The sequence below is a fragment of the Xiphias gladius genome, chromosome 15 (genome assembly GCF_016859285.1).
Source record: "Xiphias gladius isolate SHS-SW01 ecotype Sanya breed wild chromosome 15, ASM1685928v1, whole genome shotgun sequence".
In the NCBI taxonomy this organism is placed as follows: domain Eukaryota; kingdom Metazoa; phylum Chordata; class Actinopteri; order Istiophoriformes; family Xiphiidae; genus Xiphias; species Xiphias gladius.
In genome coordinates, this window is record NC_053414.1 from 24,004,352 (window position 1) to 24,025,037 (window position 20,686).

Below are 20,686 nucleotides of genomic sequence, written 5' to 3' on the forward strand. Positions count from 1 at the left end.
TCATAGCTTTAAAGCAACTTTAATATTGGCCGAATTCCATTTAGTGCTACTAAAGCTACTGTTCATGCTCATTAACAGATGGCTTACTGGTATTCTAACCCTTTTCCTGCTGTGAAAAGGGAGATATTCTGCCATTGCTCTATTTTCTATATTTACAGTACAATAATAAAGAAAGATGAGCTCTGTGCAGCTGTGATGAAACAGTATTTATTTGACACCAGTCATATGTACCTCATTGCCATGTGTATCAAACAACAAGCAGTACGAAAGTTTGTTTTTGCACACAATGTTACCAAAGTAAAAGACACATTCACATTTGTGAGCCATTTCTTGGCCGTTATTGTTCTTTGGAAGTTCGTTCGGGAGTCAAGGAAGGGTTGTTGTATTTTAAAACACTACAGGTAAGATTCAGGAAGACTTTTTGACCCATCCTATGTCTATTTACTGTTGCATTTAATGCACAGCATGTCTTTGCATAATCAAAATTTAGGAAAAGTTGGTCTCGCTCATTGAAACCAAGAGGTTAGTACTGAGTTTTGTGCACTTGTTTGTGTCTGTCGGTTCTAACTAGCCTCATGTGAGGGATATGGAAGATTTGCTACATTATATACATGGATGGGCTGAATGACATTCATCTGCTACCAGACAGTGTAATTTACAGCAGAGGTGATGGACAGTTAATCCGGGCAGCTGAAACTTTGTGATGATTTTTTTAACGTTTGCTAAAATCTAGAAACTCAAGTTAGAGCCGCAAACAACATCTTAAAAAGCCAGTGTCCATCGGCAAGGTTGATGGTGATGTGTTCAGTCCGATTTCCTGGTTGGTTCGGTGTGGTCAGGGTGCCGCTGTGGCTGATCCGGACCATGCGGTGCAGCTGTGTTGGCTGAGGTATGAGGTTTGGTGAAGCTTGTGGTCTTCACTCCTGTCTCAACACTTCCTTCCACCCTTTTTTCTCACTTCCTTCTATCCTCTTTATCACCCACCAGACAAGACAAGAAGGTAATGGTACAATCACACAAAGAATTACCAGCTAGATAATTTTCTTTTTTTTTTTGTTTTTTTTTTTTTTGTGTGTTTTAAGTGTTCACTGTGAAAAAAGCCTGAACAATTTTAGCATGTGATGGCAGATCCGGAGCAAAAAAAAAAAAAAAGGAAAAGCTAGTGAATCCTTTGTGCGAGCATAGCTGAGGGATATATGTGATAAGTTTTGGGACAGGAGTGGTATAATTGTCCTAAATTCCCCTCCGGGGTTTCGAGTGATCAGGGGGACATGGTCTTCAGGAAATACCCAGTCATCGAGCAGTGCTGCCAGACACAGAGCTGCTCCCTGAGCTGGACCCGCTGGAGCCCCGGTCTTCATAGATGGAAATCTCTATCTGGTAAAGGTAGTTAGGGACCAGGAATTCACTAATGAGTGTGGTTAACTAAACAGAAAAGATAGGTGCTCACAGTTTTGTGTTCACGCCCCCAAAAACATTGAGAAAGGATACGACACGCATTCCCCTTTCTATGGGATCTGTGATGAGCAGACCTCTGGGAGCATAAATCTTCTCATTCTGTTCCTGAATGTACTTGGCTATCTTCTTCAACACCTGACACATAAGACAGAAAAAGAAAAGGAGACATAAACGTGACACTTCCCTAGCACATTAAAACGCATTGAGTTTGAGGCCACCAGTCCGACCTTCTCATAACGTGTCTCCATGCAGAGGAAGATGAGATATGCTGTAGCGCAGGCCAGACACCCCTCCAGGTAGGACTGTCCTCCAATCTTTTCTGCCTCTGCGTAGTAGTTATTCAGCGTCTTCACAGTGTCCTCAAACAATGACCGCTCAATCTGGAGACACACACAGGACAGAGTCATGAGTAGAGGGATTCTGTCCAGTGATAAAATGGGTAAAACATGGAAAGGAAGAAATACATCTGTCATTTTTTTCATAATTGACAATCATCTTAACCATAGCTGTGAGTTGGGGCCGCAGTTAACAATCTGGCAATTATTTCCTCAATTAATCGAATATTTTCTTGATTTATAAAATATCCAGAAATAGTAACACATGCCCATCGAATTCTTCTCTGACCAACAGTTCAGAACATTAGGCTATTCAGTTAACTATCACATATAACCAAATCATGCCAATGAGAAGCTGGAACTATGTAATCTTTGGCATTTTATTTTGAAAAATAACTTGGATGATTAATTAGTTATCTATATAGTTACAGATGAATTTTCTGTCAATCAACTAATCATCCAATCTTTCGAATTTACCGACTGTTTCCCTTCCACCACAGAGGAAACACAGGTATTCTAAACATTTTGTTAAAAAAAAGATTAGTGCTTTGAGTTACCAAATATTATATCTGTAAATAAACACTTCATGTTCATTACATGGGTGCCTTTGGTATAAAGAATTTCAAAGTTCACAAAAATGTCCACACACACAAATAACAAGAATGGTCACTCGGAGGAGCGCAGACCTCAGCCAAGGCCAGTGTCAAACAACATACACCAGACTTCAGAGGAAAAAAAAATTCTAATTCATAGTACATGACCCAGATCTGCCCCAAAACTTAATGGGTTCTTCGCTGGCCCATTCCCCATACCTCCACCGAACTCAGTGCAATTCGGTTCGTTCCTGCTGACTAATGAACCAATAAACAAACCAACAGCGCCTTGAGTCACTGGCTTCCGTCTCCTCACCCTGCTCTCCAGCTCAGAGGGGAACTTGGTCTGAAACTTGCAGGTGGTTCCTTCGCTGTAGTCTCTCTGGATGAAGACTTTGTTTGCCAGAGATGCACTGTGCCTCAACTCCTGCAGGTTGTGGAACTGAGGAGGACAAACCCCCCCCACACACACACACACACACACACACACACACACACACACACACACACACACACACACACACACACACAGGCAAATATAAGACAGTAAGGGTTAATACAGTATCTGTTTAATGAGTCCCCACAGCGAAACAGAGCTACACCCCTCTGTGCACCTGCTTACTGGTGATGTGTACAAACAGAGGCTGATTTATAGGATGATAGAGGAGACGTAGACAAGATGTGATCAATCAATCTGTGGCTCAGTGCCTGCACTCATTTCTGCCTTGTCTGTTGGAGCAGAGCCCAGCATTGGACATACTACACTTTCATTCTCTCCCTCTATTTCTCTCTGGCTTAACAGGGAATCATAGCTTGCAGGAGACTGGACAACAGTCTCACAACAGATCGATCAGGTGAAAGCAAGATGAGGCAGACTGAAAAAAGTCCATCCAATTTTTTTTTTTTTTTTAACAACTCTTGTAAATCCAGCATTTACATAGGCACAGAGGCGAAGGAGGCCGGGAAAGCTGTGTAGTAAGGTCAGGGCGGTGTGGCTTCTGTCCATGGTGCTGAACGCCATTCCTCCGCGCGCCTCTGTGTGTGCCTGTGCGTGCGTGCGTGCGTGCGTGTGTGTGTGTGTGTGTCTCTCTCACTGGTCAACACAGTGGCCTGTCACCGGATTAACGGGGCTTCTCAGCAGACAAAAACAGATCTGCTTTCACCAAAACAGCTTAACATCGCGAGGAGGGCTGCGCGGTGATCCGCTGTTTCTGCCGATTTTGGTTTCCACGAAGCTGACTTTCAGAATTCCCATTAATGCTTTGTTTTTCCCCCCCCCCTTCTTCTTTTAAATGCCAGAACACGCTTACAGGAAAAAAAATGAATAAATAAAACGACAGACCCTCGGACGAAACTGGCATGATAATTGAGGACACAGTCGTCAGTCCCGATTCGACTGAATCGCAGTTTAACCGTGTGCAGCCTTAATGCCCTCTCTGGCCATGTTGACTGCACCCGCGCCCGTTTCATGCCAGTGATTACACAATACAGCAGCTTGTGCTGGTATTCCCAATCTGACACCGACAACATCGCCAGCCTTACCTCTGTCGCCATGTTGCCATCCGTGGCCGTAGGGACGAGTTCCTGCATGCGCTGAAATCGCTTTACTGGGACACGGGGAGGGATTGGAGGAGCGGAGGGGGGGAGGGGCGCGGGGGCGGGGGCGGGGCTAACACAAGTACAGCTTTAGGTCATATTAATTCAGCTTTTTCCTACTGTCTCACATGGCCTTGGACTCTGCGTTAAAGCAGATATTTTAACTTGTAGTAAAAGGTGTTATGAATAAAATTAAAAATGGCCCTGTTCTACCCAAGTGTCCCTATAAATCGTCGCAATGTGTTCCTGTAACCTGCCTAAGTTTCACGGCTAAAGCATGTTATCTGTTACACCTGTGCTTTTCCTACTGTGACATGAAAAAATGTTTTGACCCACTGACCGATTATCACCAAACATGTTATCAAGCTGTTTGCTGCTTACACATCTGGTAGTTACAGATCAACATTGGCATTCATTTGGAGCCACATTCTGGGCTACCTGGAGAATGCAAATCCAATAATCACTCTCCTTTTAGTTCGGTTTCTCTCTCCACCAACCCCTGAGGGAAATATCCCTCTCTTTAGCAGCTAAATTCTCCAGATCACCGGCTAGTCGCTGACTGTGTCTGTCTGATGTTTGGTGCTGAACAGGCAGGGTAGAGTTGGTTTATCAGAGCTTTTTGGTCTGAAAAAGGTGCCAGCGGCATCTTGAAACAACAGAGATGCGAGGCCAAACCAAAAACATGAGCTGAAAGATGCTGAAATGCACCACAGAGCTAAGGGGATCTGTAGATATAGGTGATAATCCTCTGAGGGTTAGTGGCTACAAGCGACTCTTTCACATTACAAATACTCATTTGATCCACTGTTAATATAAAAATATTCATTCAAGAGCAGCATTAAGGATTTGAGTCAATATCTACTGTAATTTAATCACTACTAAAAAATTTATGTTGATACTTAAAGTTTATAGTATTTAAATATACTTTGAAACCTTCTATTACAATTTATGTGGTTTCTATTACTGTGTTTGATATTTGCAATTTCAAAAACTTAAAACAGAGGTATTTCTTCACATTATATATTATATATTCTTCATTTTTTTAACCTAAAAATTCCAGTCAATCAAAAAATTAAAATTTTGAACATCTAAGCTGCCAAAGATAAACCTTCTTACCTTCTATGAGGAAAACGTTTTTGAAAAAAAAGGTTTTCAAAGTAAAATATTTCAACGCTTATCAATTACGTAGTATTTAAGTTTCAACATTAAGCGTTCAGTAATGGTTAAATCTTACAATTACAAACTTCACTTCTTCCGTACTTCTGAGGAAAAGACTCAAAAAGAACATACTTACCACTTGTGACTAAGTTAATCAAATCATCACAGAGTTTATTTCAATAATGGCATGTTTCAACCATAAAATAAGGGGCAATATATACACAATTCATTATTAGGTCAAATAATAATTTGTAGTTTCTGGAGTTTTAAATTAAATATATTAGATTTAGTAGAACAATTTACAGTAACAGATTACATATGATTACAATAAAAGCAAAGCAAACAATTACAATCATCTGTGTCTGAATCATGATTAAAACAACTTTTGGGCTATAATGCCTCCACATTAATTCTTTTAAGTCCTGCTCGCAAGAGTGTGAGGCTCTGATGACAGTTTCATTTGTTTTTTCTCGGTCCATCCAAATTAATTTAAACCAGTTGGGTTGACTTTGATCCGGTTAAAGGAAAAGCTTGGGCTAAGTGTATTGGAGGACAACTAACGAGTCTGTGTGAAAAAAGTGTAGATGGCCAGCCCATGCACACTGCCGCAACCAAGGCCAAATGCAGAGCTTCTTTTGGTCATACATCCATTATGTTGTTCATCCAAACAAACCAAATTCAGTTATGTTTGGAGTACGCTGCCCAGCTCATACCATCATATGCATCTCCAATCTAAGGATATGTCAAATTTATCCAGTGCCAGCCTTAGTCTTGTTCGTACAGAAAGTCCTCTCAGCATTATAGTACAGTTAAACTGCTACACAGGGCTGAAGCTATTCACATTCAAGTAGACTCAACTTTGTGGCATGGCAAAGCATGTAAAAGCAAAATTTCTGGCATCCAATGTGATTATTTGTATCACCTGACACCACCAGCCCAATCCTGGCCCCGTCCTGCATGGTTTGTACTTCCCTCTGCTCAGCAAAGGGAAAAAAAAACAAGGTCCTTTGATTTTTGAGCCACTACACTCGGTGTTAAGTCTCATTGATTCAAAAAGGTCCAGTTCTTCATTGAGAGTTGAAACGGGAAATATGTAACATATTACAGTTTAAATCCCATAATCATCACAAGTAGTTTAGGAGGGATGCAACTGGAAAAGGGGAGGGGAGGTGGGGGTTGTTGGAGTTCAACACAGTAGCTATCTTGACAGATAATAAGTGCCTTAACATGACAAGAAAAGGCATGTGTGAGGGCTGCAGTAACTTGGTGAAGGGCTCGGAGCAAAAAGAGTGAATGACCTCGCGTGGGCCGATGGGAGACAAAACCGACATGTCATCTCACTGTAACTTGACGAGAGAGGAATTACAGGCAGCACAAACAAACACGGTCTCTCTCTGGGCCTCTGGAGCTGAAGAAGAAACAATAACAAGAGATAAACATCATCAGTCAGGGAACAGATGAGTGAGAGGAAAAGAGGTGTAATAATGTGATGTGACATGACCGGCTGTCATGCAATTTTATCAATCTGTCTAAGAATAAAATGTTAGAATGGTCCATTATTTTTCATTTTTCCCTCCTTACCTGTTGCCCCCATGCAAGATCTCAGCACCTTAAAAGAACAGCATCGAGAACAGAAGCTGTTGCCACAGTTACTGCAGTTCCTCTGCAATAAGAAGAGACGTTGGTTGAAGCTCGTGCCAACAGTAAAGTAAGTCAAAATTAAATATGATGATGACGTGATGCCTAAATATATCCCAGATGCTTGTCACAAGTTTTCAGTCTTACCCTTTTCTTCAGCACTGAGAAGACGGCATTGCAGCTAGAACAGTTGCCTGTGGACACAGAGAAAGACCAGTAGTATTATTTAAAAAAAATGTATTATGAAATATAAAATAAAATATATCTGTTCAGAGCCAAGATTTGAAACTAACAGAAAGACTCCTCTTTCATCCTGAAGTATAATAGGAGGAGTAGAATCAGTGGATGAGTCAGAGCAGACCGACCTGTGCTTGTGGTGGGGTAGCGTTTACGCAGTTTCTCTGTCAGTTTGGACACCTTACTGCGTATCGGTTCATTGCGGCTCAAGAGACCATTTTCAGAAATGGTGTCATACTCCGGGGCTCCGAGAGGCCCGTCATCATCCTCCTGAGGGAGAGGGAGCAGGAGGGGGGAGAAAGAAATAGGCAGTTACATACTGTATAAGTTACAGTAATCGGAGTTGGTGTTTAGGGGTGTGGAAACCTGGCCAGGAAACAGAATCAAACTCAGCAGTATGGCTAAACTGGATGAAATTAATTGTGATAATTTCAGCAAATTTGACTAATAGATGTTTGGCAAATAAGTCAAGAAGAATGATGGCCAGTAGTATGACTAATAGAGATATAGCCTCAGGTGGAAAATATATGCATTTACAGGAAAAGTACAAGCACCCTTATACAGCTGTACTGAACCTATTTGCCAAACATAAGGACACCAAACCCCGCACACAACTGAGAGAACAGCCCAATAGGAATCGTATCATTCTTGTAATGCTTAGCCCATGAAGAGGCAATATGTGTTGTTTATACCTCTATACCCACCTAGATATTCCCCAAATAAGACTCGAGAAATGGTCTACTTCCTGGAGACCATGGGCTGCGTAATCATGTTAGTAGTACAATCTTATCGACTGAAAGGCACAACCTCGACTTCATAGAAGAGTACAAAAGGACCAGAGAGTAAGAGGACAAAGAAGAAGAAGAGAAAAGTATTCTTCGTGCTAAAGAAATCCATCCATCTTCAACAAACAGGACTTTTAGGGAACAGGATAGCCCGTTTCTGCATGCTGTGTGTTGAACAGCAGATATTCAAAAAGAAGCAGCAACAACCACAATCAGAAACTCTTAAATATACACATGCTATTATTCACCAAGTCTTCAACGTGTCACATGTTGTGATTGAACAGAGAATATGCCTCCATGCAAAACACTTCATTGAGTTCATAGTATACTTTCAATCAAAACACATACACTACAAACCATTAGTTAATCAAAATGGTTTGAGGAAGGAAGAGCTGATTTCACTAATGCAAAACGTTTCATGAACACTGCGAGTCATGCAGACTAGAAATGAATGGACCTGTATGATGGGATTACGGGAGACAACAATTATGGGCCTGTTAATTATAGTGTTACATATCACTACCAAATAACTATCACTATCACTATCATGCCAAGGGGAACAAACATGTGAATGGATGGAGGGATCGATGGGAGCCACTGATAAATCCACTTACCACTAAGACCAAAGGAGTTTCCTTATCAGGATGCAGAACAACACAGGAGAACAATGTTACTCACAAACAGTGATATTGAGTGCAACTACAAAAGGAACAAACCCCAAACCCATGCTTCCAAAGAGCAAGAACTAAACCACAAGGTCACCTAACACAAGCTTACGACACATAATGTTGTTGTTCATGCGTCAAGTAGTTCTATAGTTTAGTGGGTGGCAGTGCACTAGCCTCTTCTAAAACCAATGGGGCGACACTCACCTGCAGGGAAACTGAATGTTCCTGATTTCAGGAGATAGCAGAGAAGAAACAGGAATTATGAAAAAGGTTGTTTCACAGTGATGGCAAGCTCCAACAACGTTTCAAATTTGTAAATAGGAGGTAGAGACACATCGTTCAAAAAAAATTCACCAGCCACTTTTGTTTTACTTATAACCACATACAGTGGGACAAATAGTGGGAACCACAGACTACAGTTGTTTAACAGATGGGATACATTTTCAGAAATAGATAAAATACGCTTAGTAGCTTTCTCGCTGAGAGTTAGATGAGAAGATCAATACTACTCTCATGTCTGTACGCTAAATAAGACGCTAGAGGGAGGAGACCATTATCTTAGCTTAGCACAAAGCTTGGAAACAGGGGGAAACATCTAGCCTGTCCAACAGTAACAAAATCATCAAAACATCTTACATCCTGTTCATTTAATGGAAAAAGGAAGTAACCAAGAAATAGTCCAAATTGCTATTTTTACACAGATTAAACAAATGTGATATAACGTGGTAATTACAGCCAGGCTAGCTGTTTCCAGTCTTTATGCTGAGTTTAGCGAAGCTAACCAGCTGCCGGCTCCAGCTACATATTTACTGCACAGACACGAGAGTGTTATCAAACTTCTCACCCAACTCCCTGCAAGAAAGCAAACACGAATTGCCCAAACTCTAATGCTTATTTCTATCCTGTTCTTTATCAGCCATCTAACAAGAAAAATCTGATACCCAGATGTCTTAAATTCCCACATCATGTCTGATATCGTAAAGATTGAATAAAGGCAGCCAGATTGTGGGAAAAAGTGAGATATTGAAAGATTTAATTGAATTATGGACAAGGATTAGAATAGTATTTACCTCAATGGCATCCTTAAATTCATCATCAGGCTCTGCTTCCTCAGCCTCCTCCACACTGCCAGGAGACAGGTCCTGTCATCAAACACAAACACACACTTGTAAACTGCAGAATAAAACTGTAGAAAATGATATTTATTTTGAATTGTTGTGTCGTCCAGACAGGTGATGTCACATGTATCTGAGCCCACGTTCCTGCCCTTGCTGGAAAATAAAATCACAACAACAACAAAACAAAAAAAAAAAGTAGCTCCATGGATGGATGGAGAAAATACATGCATGGACTTGTGTTACATTACTGGATAAATACATTAAGAGCATGGGATAAACTGGCTAAGAAGCTTACAGCCATGGTTGTTTTTAATGTAAATCACAACCACTGAACCTGTCAGTATTCAAACCAATGTGCACTTTTCCCCACTGCGTTCCTTCCTCTCACCTCCAGACTAGTTGGTGTGGGGGTCCTGTCCAGCAAGTTCGCTTGTTCCTGTTCCTCACACGACCCCTCTGAGGCCTCGGTCTGGCCCATGTGGAAGAACTTCCAAAGATCCAACAAAACTGGGAGCACAGGAGAAACCACGTTTTAATTTAGCTTTACTTTAGCTTTACTTACTTAAATAAGAGTTAGTATACATCCTTGCTTCTTTCAGACAGGATAAACTGACCTCTGCAGAAGTCTCTGTTCCACAGAAAGATGGCGCTGTTGAGCCCAGCGAGCACCCAGCCCACAGGACTGAGGTAGAGCAAACACACCACTATTAACATCCCTCCATAGAACCTTTAGGGAGATATAACATATGTCAGGTCACACTATAACCATGTGAGTGATTGATCAGCAAGTACATTCTCACAACTGGTAGGTTTACATTTAATGCCATAATGTTGTAACTACTGACCTAGGTCTAAATAAGACAGTATTTCAACGGGGTTTCTAACCGAAATACTCCAGTACTATTCCCGTTAACATACTACAGAACACAACCCAATGAGGTAACATTAGGTTACAATATCAAGTTCCCCTCCAGTATCTAACTACAACTAGAACACTAGATGTCTCTATTTGATTATGGTTATACGAAATACGACTTTCACATTAATCACAAAATGCAGTTTACATTTCATTTACATTTCTTGCCAGTATTACTTAGTACTAACAAATACATGTGTAAATGTGGCAAATGCTACAGAACATTACTAATGATCAATGACTCAGCTGCTGAGTAATGACTGCTCAACTACAGTGGATAATGTCCGTGTCCTTGCGTGTGTACATGTCTTTTTTACGCTTGTGTGGACAAATTGAAACCACCGTTGTGAGGACATTTTGGCTGGGTTGTTTGAGGATTAAGACTTGGTTTTAGGGTTCAGGTTAGAATTAGTTTTAGGTCAGGGATAGGGTGAGGGTTGGGGTTAGGCATTGAGTTGTGATGGTTTCTGGTTGGGGTAAGGGGCTAGATAATGCATTATGTCAATGAGTGTCCTCAGAACTAATGTTAGACAAGTACGTGTGTGTGTGTGTGTGTGTGTTTGTGTGTGAGCACGCAGATGCAGACCTTGATGACTTGGTGTGATTATCCCAATACAGGACCTTGTAAATAGCTTCTGCTGACTGACAGGCAGAGGACAGCATTTCATCTAGGTGCTTCAACCTGGTGAAGACAGGAAACACCCCCCAAACACAAACTTTATAAGAACAGAGATACACTTGAACCCATACATGAACAAATACCACGTACAAATGTCATGAATACAGTCCGTAAAATTGATCCAAAACTAAAACTAAATAATCATTTCATTATCAGTTAATCTATTTTTTTAATTAAATATGAATGATTTCTTTATTTATAAACCATTTATTTTATATGTTCTAAAACAAAGAAACCAAAAAATTTTTAAAGTTATCCTGTGGGATTTGGGCGAAATATTGGAACTGTACAGCAATGTTTTGGTGATAGAGACCCCCCTGACAAGTTTTTAACTTCCGTTCACACACACGCACAGGGACACATGCATGTCATGAGTCAGGGCTCGATGCAGAGCTCAGCAACAGATGGGGACAGCAGTGTGCCGTAAAAGGTAGAGATGCAATTAAAAAAAAGTATGAAAATGAGGAAGAGCAAAAATTAATACACAATACAGGTTTAAAACGTTCTATTAAAAAAGCTCTGCAAACGTGTTTTGGTAAGAAACTGTGAATGGAAAAAAACGGTTTGTTTACAGTGAAAATACCAAAGTACCTTTAAGCATTTGTGAAGATGTAAGCTCTAAATGTTTACAGAAGTAACTGAGACATGGAGGTGAGGAACACCACATCAAAAAATGGAGTAGCGTTAATTCAAATATTTTTTTCCAAACAGGTTTAGATTCAGATCTGTTATTTTTTGAGTAAAAACAACAGACGTTATCATATCAAATTGATAATTATTAATAATTATTTTTATATTTTTTGATTTAAGACTGTTGGTCAGACAAAACAAGCCAGTTTAGGATGTCACCTTGGGCTTCTGGAAAATATAACTGGCATTTTTTAAATACTTTCTGACATTTTATAGACTTAATCAGTTAATCAAGAAAATCATCAGCAGATTAATCAATAATGAAAATACTCATTAGCTGCAGCCCTGCAGCATCTGTCTTACAGGTCTTTTACTTCCAGCATGGCCTCCTGTTTGGTAAGATGCACTGTCTGCAGGTCTCTGCGGTGCACAGCGTGATAGCGCTTCCTCTGGAGCTCAGCTTCTGAGGCTCTGCCCCCACACCTGTCCTGCAGGTAACCCAAGGCGGCGGGCACCGACACTGCCACCACACCCACTGAGAACCAACCCACTGACACCACAGAGGCAGACACAACAGTACATTCATAAATTATTCAAGTGTCTTTTAAAAAACCACGCAGAAGTTGGATCAATATTGATGCCTAATGCCTCATTTTACCTTCATTAACAGTGCAGAAGACGACATTAAGGAATATACAGGCAAGCAGAGAGCACAGGGGCATCTTCCATCTGTAAGGTTAAAAAAAGAAAGCAGATAACATTGAATACTCCAATTTAAATATGGCATCTTGCCATTACTACTCAAAACCAAAAGAAATTATATCAAATTATGTTCAAAAAAGATCACAGGCAAACACACATACACACCTGAGCAGGAAGCGGCTCAACTCTAATGCATCTGTGACTGGTTCTAGAAACAGAGCCATTCTCTTATAGGACATAACCATGTTGAGGAGATCAAAGTTTGGTGGACACCGTGGGCTCCCCAACTCAGAGGCATCTGGAGACCCAGGGGTCTCTTTGGATAATGTGTGTACAAGCTCCCCCCGTTCCCCTGTACCCTGTGAAGGGTCCTGGGACGCTCCGGTACTGTGCATCGTTCCTGTGCAGAGTGAAGAAAAGTGGTGTTTGGTGAATTGACAGTGAAAGGAAAAACTTTCCTGACTTGCTAATTTTGTATCTCCCTGTCAAACCAATTTCACAGTTCTGTCCCAATGAGACCAGACTGGCAGACATGATAAGCACAACTTGATACTCTCTGTACAGAAGGCCGGGCATCTGGAACTGGATCACACTCACATCTGCCATTTTCTTACCACAACTCGAGTGAAACCGCAGCTAGGGAGACTGAAACCTTTGAGTCATTAAAAAGCAACTTAACAGCATCTGAAAATCTTAATTTTTGCTCAGTTCCAGTAGTTTAAGTCCTCACCAGTGATAGTTAAATATGCTCCACAGTGTGTGAGTAGAATGCAACACCATCGCTAGACGTGGTTTCAACACAGGCTGTGCTCTATTTGTGCCAACCTGCCGCTTGTTATTCAGCAACAAGGGCGGGGAAATTTGTTTAAGTGGAGAGAAAGTAACATATGAGGCGTGAATCTCTATCAGCTGATAATTAACAGCAGCAGGTGGTGGAAATGCTATGGTGAACTTTAATCTTCACACAGAGACTGTACAATACAATTTCAATTTAGATTAAGACACTATAAGACGAGTAAAATGTGTGTTTATCAGTCTGTGCGGTTTATGATACATGTGGTAGCTTGCATACAGCATGTGCCTCAGAGAGACCACAATTTATGTGCACATAAACATAATGTGCTGTATTGAGTGCCACACTGAAATGAACTGGAAACCACACCCTTCAGTGATGCTGGGCGTGGTCAGAGGTGCAACACACTAATAACTTTCAACCAGAGGCAGCAGTTATACAGCTTTTTACTCTTTAAGTCTTTTTCAGGAGTAGATCGTAGCTAATAAATAACTATTTTTGGTAGATGTTGTTTCATCATGCAATTCTTCAGTATAAGCTTTTATAATTATACTTGCAGCCAAGTTCATATTTTATGACGCATTTTGTTGCGTAAATTATTATTGCAGAGGCAAGATTTAAGAAAAGCCTACAGTACTGGTGTTTGTGTGTGTTTCTGTGTGTGTGTGTGTGTGTGTGTGTGTGTGTGTGTGTGTGTGTGTGTGTGTTATGGCACAATGAGGAATGTAGTCTATCGCCCTAGAGAGGAATTTGTGAGGTTTTCTTTACAATAAAGTATAGGTAGCCCTTAACGCACCACTGAATTAGCTAGGCAGTGCTCCATTTAGTGTCCGAGAGCTACTAAGTAGTACTTTCTACAAGTGATCCTAACTCAGAGCTACGTGCGTATTTTTTCTCCATACCTCACCATTCTTCTTTTGCGACAACCTGTGAAATTAAACTATTCATCGTGACCGTGTTAAAATAAGCGACATCTCAATAAATCAGCTCCACTAACTTGATTGTTGTGGCCTATGAGATGCTGCCAAACAGGAAAGTTAACTTGGCTTGCAGACAAAAGGAAACTGTAGATATAGCAAAGAAACTTCAGCCAAGCTAACATCAGATGTCGGGTATGAAGGAGATAACCTACCCCGAGCTGAGAGTCCAACAACAGCCAGCTAGTGAAGCAGCAGCTGAGAGGTGCTCAGGCGAAACTAGCGAGTCCCACCGATATCATCAGCCCTGAGGAAGGAAGAGTCCTCAAATTCAACCGGCCCGGTCAGCATGACAGCAGCCTGCCCTCCTGCATGAGCATCAACCTGTCAACGCGAGTCGGTTTGCAACAGCGTCGGTTCGTCTGCGGAGGAACCCGTTGGCTAAAACAGTTACTTCGTTTATGGACGGCTACTTGTCGTAGCTAGCTTTGTCAGCTCCGTCTTGTTCTGAGAACGTCCGCTTCCGCGTTGAATCCAGGCCGAATAATTGATGGCAGAAAAGAGGCATATGTCCCGTACAGTCGATCACTGAGCAGGATCATCTTTGGTTGCAGAGTGAAACTGATATGGACTTCCTAAAAAATTACAGTTTGTAAGATCCTTTTAGATTATTAAAAAAAAAAAAAAAAATTACAATGGCTATCCATTATGCAAATCTACTTATAGAATGAAACATTCCTAATTTTAAGACATGTTAGACATAATAAAAATCAATGAATAACTATCTTGTGTCTATGTTTTTTCAAAAAAATACATTTAATTACCTTGTTTTAAAAAACACACTACATTTAGACTACTCATTTTCCTCATTGAAAAGTTCTTTATCTATATATATTTTTCACTTCAAAAGTTGAACTACTATACATTAAATGTCTTCTTCCTCACTGAAAAGTCCATTTTCACTGTAAGTGCACTAGAGGCTTCAAGTTTTCACATCAAGTTGCATATTGCACCACAGCTGGCTTTCAAACTATTTGCGATGTCACAAAATCCTGCTCGTACATACACCCCTCAATCTGAGATTCAAAGTGAGCACAAAGAAACTTTATCCTTTCAGCAGACGAATGTGAAAACAAACTCTGCGCATACATCATTCTGCACAGTGAAGCTCAGATATTCAAGTGAAGTAACAGTAAGCAAAACACATTTTTAACGGAGGGGGACTCTAATAAAAATAAAGTAATGCAGTACTGAAAGCAGTGAGGCAGTTCCAGAACAGCTCATCTGGAGGAATAGTCTTCCTGAAGGACACTTAATAAGGCAACAGGGTAGCACTGTGAATGAGGGAGAACCAAACATTCCCACACAGAAATAATACACTGATTTAGTCACTGGCAGTTTCATTTGAATATGATGTTTAGAGTGCAGAGCTTTGTTTTCACACCAGAGCATGTGGGCAGGGAGAACAGAAATGAAAAGTAATATGATGAAAAAAAAACTAGAAATAAGGAGATAATATTGATGGAGCGGAGCAATCAGAAGCATCTCCCCACACACACACGCACACGCACGCACGCACGCACACACACACACACACACACACACACACAGAGCGACTTAACTGCAGAACCTTTGATGACCTGAGATACAGTGTGAACTTCAGGGATCCGTGTTTTCGCCTCAGTGGGAAATTTAGCCATTTAAAAGGCACACACACAAACACACACACAGCCTCTATTTCCTTATTAACACATCCAGTCAAATTACTGAGTCAGCAGACAAGTAGGGTGTGATGGGACATGGCTATCCACTGGGACACTGGAATGATTCATTTAAGCCTTAATGAGACTGTTTAGCAGCTGCAGCAAGGTCCTAAGCACCTCATCATTTATACTCCATCATAAAGCGGCAACGGGCAGTGTGAGCAAATATGAGAAGATGCAATGTGTCTTATACCCAGTATCAATGCACACATTTAGGGTGTGTGTGCTTGAGAGAGACTTTCACTGAGGCAGGGAGGAGAGGATAAAGTGACTTGTGAACCAAACAAGAAGAGCGGAGTGTGAATGTATTTGAATTATCATTTTTGCTTGCCACAGTATATCAAACTGGTTATTGTGTGGACAGGAAGAAGTTGACTAGGCAGATTTCAGGAACCACAGTATGTGACTGACAGTTATCTCTTGTGAGCTACAACCGCACCACAGCTCAAACAAGCTGAATTTCCTGTGACCTATGGTTTCTGGTTTGGTGCTGAACATAATGTTGCACAGAGCAGTTATCACTTCTAGTAATAAGTGCAAAAGACATCCAATGCCTGAACATTAGCTTAATCATAAGTTTAATTTGTGACATTGTGGTTGGTGTTTAATATGACCTCTTACAGGGGCTTATATAGGCTTATGTGATATGTACGATATGGTCTTTGTTGCTACTGGCAATCTGAACGTCTCCCAGCCATCTTTCCTCTACCGTTTCATGATAAGATGTCCTTTGAGTACGGCAGATCACCACTTGTCCTCTCTGGAAATCTGCACTTGGCAATTCTTTTCAAAACCAACCAGAAAGATCTCTCAAACACTGTTGCTGTCTGACTCTGAACACTCAGTAGAAGTGGAACAACTGACTGCTTAAGGTGGACTGGGATTCTGCAAGGGCTGTGGCTGATCTGGTAGCATCTTCTGGTGTCAGTGACTTAAGTTTACTTCACTTTCCACCTCTAAATCAAACAAACATTCATTAAACTTCAGCCTGTAGGCTTCAATGGATATGTATACATTGGTATAGTACAAGAAAACATACGTTCTTTGTTTACTTTCTGAGCAATTTCCATACGTTTATTATTCCGGACACACTATTTTCCATACAGTGTATTCAAAATAAGATGCATATTTGGATAAATGAAGTACACAAAATATTAGAAAAACAAGCTTGCCATGATTTAAGAAACTGACTTAGCCAGTGATTTTTTCTTAAATAAAAATCATACAATATGAAAAACTGGCACTTAGAATTACACTGAAAGCTTCCACACATCTTATTTGAATAACTACTACTGACTCATCATATTCATGGACAGTATGCATCTAAATAGATGACTTAGTGATCACATAGCAACAGTATTTATTCTTCGTCTTTCTACTTGGTCCTTTTCTACCAAAGAAAGGACACATTTACCAAATGTCAGCCCTGAAACAAAACTAATCAAATTTGTTTCATTACCATAATAGTTTAGAGTTTGACATGGACCATTTCAGTATGATGCACCTGACCGTTCCAACAACTTGCTGTATTGCTGCTTTCTGGTTGAGAGCGCTTAAAAACAATCCTTTCAAACTCAAAGGGAAGACTTGGCAGAAAAAAGTGATAACAGTACAGACAGGACAGACCCTGTAAAGGGATGGTGATCTATCAGTAGGTGTGATCTCTCTGTTTGCACTTCGCTCATTTTTATACTGGACAATAAAATGCTTTTTATAATTTTTTTCTGTTTATAGCATTTAAAAAGCACAATTCTCAAGGTCCTTAAAGGCTATTAGGTGTACATAAGGGATATATCATGCCTGCCCAGACAATTTTAGACAGCTTCAGGATTCGGTGTCTCTAAAACCCTGCAAAAATGAATAATTTAAATATTGAAAGATAAAATTTAAACATATTTAAAATTTCATAAAATCGGCTGTTTATATCTTGCGTCAAAAAATTTTGGTCCTGAAAACCTTTGAACTTTTGAGTCCCACTTTACTGTAGCTGCTTGCTGTGTGAACGTTGGTGGAATTTAAGCCCCCCGCAGTTTCTGAACGACTTCCCACACTGCCCACAGACGTAAGGCTTCTCTCCAGTGTGGATACGGAAGTGCCTGGTTAATGCGCCGGAGTGACGGAAACACTTGGAGCACACTGAGCAGGTGTACGGTCTTTCTCCCGTGTGTATGCGAAGGTGGGTTTTGAGGTTCTCCATGCGGTTGAACTCTCGGTTGCACTCCGTGCAGCGGAAGGGGCTACAGCCCGGTGGGTAGAGCTGCAGTCTGGTTCTCTTGCTTCCTGCTACAGGCTGCTGACAACGCTGCTGGAGCTTCTGCGGGCACTGGCCGTAGTGCCGCCGCAGCAAGCTGGGCAGGTGGAAGGTCTGATCGCAGGACTTGCAGGCATAGTGGTTGGCTACGGTGTGGCCGAGGTTGCAGCTGGTCCGCACATGGACTCCATAAACCTGTGGGGGGGCCTCTAGGATGGGAGTTGGCTCTGCCAGCTGGAAGATGGGGAACTCAGAGGAGAGGGTTGGTAGATCTATGGTTGGTGGAAAGCCTGCAGAAAAATACCACGTGTGTGTGTGTAGGGGTGGGTGCTTAAAGCAGCCATAAGCATTCACAGCAAATACATTTACATGCAGTAAATCTGTAATTTTTGGCCATACTAGCCATTGTATTTATTTATTTAAAGCAAGTTTTTCCAAATGATTTCATGGTTTGACGGGATTCAAAATGTTGAGATGCAAGCAGCCAAACATTGGCACCAGCATCTGAATGCATCAAGATGATGCAGTTTGACCAGCACAAGTACATATATATGACGCAATGTAGCTGATCACAAAAAAGTCTTGCAACTGATCATTACAAAGGCTATCAGTAGGAAGTCCTCTGAATTGAGTCGCACGAGCAATTGATCAAATTCACCATAAGCATCAAACCAAGAGTCTAAATCAGTTTCTTGGCCATGTGAAGTGGAAGACCAAAGCAAAATATAATCATAAGCGAAAACTTCAATTCCCATGTAGTTAAAATGTATCTTCATTAGTGAGATGAGCCGCTGTACTGTGGTAACTGACATAATTACAGACCTGTGTTATTATTTTTATTGTCATAGCTTCCTGTGGTCTAAACGCTGTTTCAAATACTTTTTTTTTTCCAGTCAGACTTGGGTGAACACTCAGCACTTTGAATTCAAAGATATTGAATATCACTTATCTGTTCACTCCATTTTAGTTTGTTGCTATAAACGTACATTTCTTGATTGTTTCAGACACACACTGTGCTGCTCCTTACCCTGAGCCAGGCTGGTGCACGACAGCGGGGTGTTTGGGTCTTGGCTCTGAGCATTCGATACTTCTGGTTCCCACCCCTCCAACATTTTGGACTGGACAGCTGACATACAATCCAAGCTAAAATCCTCCACTTTGATCGAGTCCAAACAGCAAACTGAACCATCTCTCTCCTCCTCTTCCACTGGCTTCTCTTGCTTTACTGTAACCGTCTCTAATGTGGACTTGTCATCAGTACTGGGGAGTGGTGCCAAGTGTTGGTCCGGAGCTTTCGAGTCCTGACATTGTTGGTTAGTGATTTCTACCTTCACCGCACACAAACATGAATCCTCTTTAGTGACTGCTGTGAACAAAAAGATCACAGGTACACGTCAGAGAACAGTTTTCAAAACAAATTATATTTAGTAATAAGTGTGATTAGAGATGACTGCTCTTCAGCAGACTTAATATCACCTGCAATAGAAACAAGTGTGTCACTACAGTTTTACACGCAGATGTCTACAAAATGTGTGAACAATCCACACCATCTACGGATATTTCAACCATTTTATGCAGTTTCTGTTCATATTTAACCTTTTGGCCACATATATTATATTCTACTTTGTATTGACCTACAATGAATGATGGCAGGAAATACAAAATTTAAATTCAAAAATTTTTTAAAAATTAAAAAAAACATAAAAATTAAAAAAAAGATTCTACCACATACTTTTAGGACATCCATTATTCCACTCTTCCTCTGGGTCTGAAGCAGCATCACTGACATGCTGTGTCTTAACATCATCCCCTGATCTCTGCTCTTCATTTCTGCTCACATGTTTATCTTGGGGGTCAGCAGGCTGCCGTGCACAGCTGTGGCTGGCAGGTGGTGAGTCACCTCTGATTCCTCTACAGCCTTGCACATTGCCCACTTTGGGATTGGGGCTTACTGGATTGTATTTAGGATGAGGCGGTTGATCGGTATGATTTGTGGCATTGAAGAGTTGTTTTCTAGGATGAGGGCTTCCAGCTCTCTCCTTCATGCACGCAGAGTCCAACATAGCTTCAGCTCTCTGAAGTCTTTGTTTGAGGGACTCGTTCTCTCGTCGCATCTCTTCATAGAAGTCTCCTGCTGTCTGTCCCACCAGTTTTCTCACCTCTCGAACTGCAATCTGCACAGCCACTTCAAATGCTCCATGTATCGCTGCAACAAGCTCCTCTTGCAAAGACAGCGCAGCCTCAGCCCCGGCAGGTTTATTCGCAGACGGCCGTCCATCAGCCCCATTCAGCTGCGGCTTCATGGTGCATTCAAAGACACATTAGCTCTATGCAAAAATCTGACATTAAAGACTGCCTACGACGAACAGAATTTCTCAGTTATAAAATATCTTGTGGCGATGCTGCGTATTTATAAGCAAAACGATAGGTTTCACTTCCGCCGGCAGCT

The 20,686-nt window shown here is 41.1% G+C and overlaps 3 protein-coding genes across 5 annotated transcripts; all 3 read right to left on the minus strand.

Moving 5' to 3' along the window:
• Nucleotides 1–191: 191 nt before the first annotated feature.
• Nucleotides 192–4,008, minus strand: golga7ba (golgin A7 family, member Ba). The gene is made up of 5 exons (XM_040145954.1): nucleotides 3,929–4,008; nucleotides 2,703–2,828; nucleotides 1,686–1,838; nucleotides 1,492–1,593; nucleotides 192–1,377 (listed from the first exon to the last, which is right to left on the minus strand). Exons 1-5 carry the CDS (start codon nucleotides 3,974–3,976, stop codon nucleotides 1,294–1,296), a joined length of 513 nt encoding a protein of 170 aa, XP_040001888.1. The 5' UTR covers nucleotides 3,977–4,008; the 3' UTR covers nucleotides 192–1,293.
• A 1,278-nt stretch (nucleotides 4,009–5,286) lies between these two features.
• On the minus strand, nucleotides 5,287–14,801 carry zfyve27 (zinc finger, FYVE domain containing 27). Of its 3 annotated transcripts, XM_040146999.1 has the most exons (14): nucleotides 14,439–14,801; nucleotides 12,679–12,913; nucleotides 12,470–12,540; nucleotides 12,175–12,361; nucleotides 11,089–11,184; nucleotides 10,201–10,313; nucleotides 9,975–10,093; nucleotides 9,539–9,610; nucleotides 8,673–8,693; nucleotides 8,415–8,435; nucleotides 7,144–7,285; nucleotides 6,926–6,972; nucleotides 6,722–6,803; nucleotides 5,287–6,548 (listed from the first exon to the last, which is right to left on the minus strand). In XM_040146999.1, exons 2-14 carry the CDS (start codon nucleotides 12,906–12,908, stop codon nucleotides 6,478–6,480), a joined length of 1,272 nt encoding a protein of 423 aa, XP_040002933.1. In that variant the 5' UTR covers nucleotides 12,909–12,913; nucleotides 14,439–14,801; the 3' UTR covers nucleotides 5,287–6,477. The 3 variants fall into 3 exon arrangements, with proteins under 3 accessions (XP_040002933.1, XP_040002934.1, XP_040002935.1); XM_040147000.1 differs by lacking the exon at nucleotides 8,415–8,435; XM_040147001.1 differs by lacking the exons at nucleotides 8,415–8,435; nucleotides 8,673–8,693.
• A 2,243-nt stretch (nucleotides 14,802–17,044) lies between these two features.
• On the minus strand, nucleotides 17,045–20,686 carry si:ch211-284e13.5 (uncharacterized protein LOC793850 homolog). The gene is made up of 3 exons (XM_040144943.1): nucleotides 19,970–20,686; nucleotides 19,265–19,603; nucleotides 17,045–18,527 (listed from the first exon to the last, which is right to left on the minus strand). Exons 1-3 carry the CDS (start codon nucleotides 20,538–20,540, stop codon nucleotides 17,965–17,967), a joined length of 1,473 nt encoding a protein of 490 aa, XP_040000877.1. The 5' UTR covers nucleotides 20,541–20,686; the 3' UTR covers nucleotides 17,045–17,964.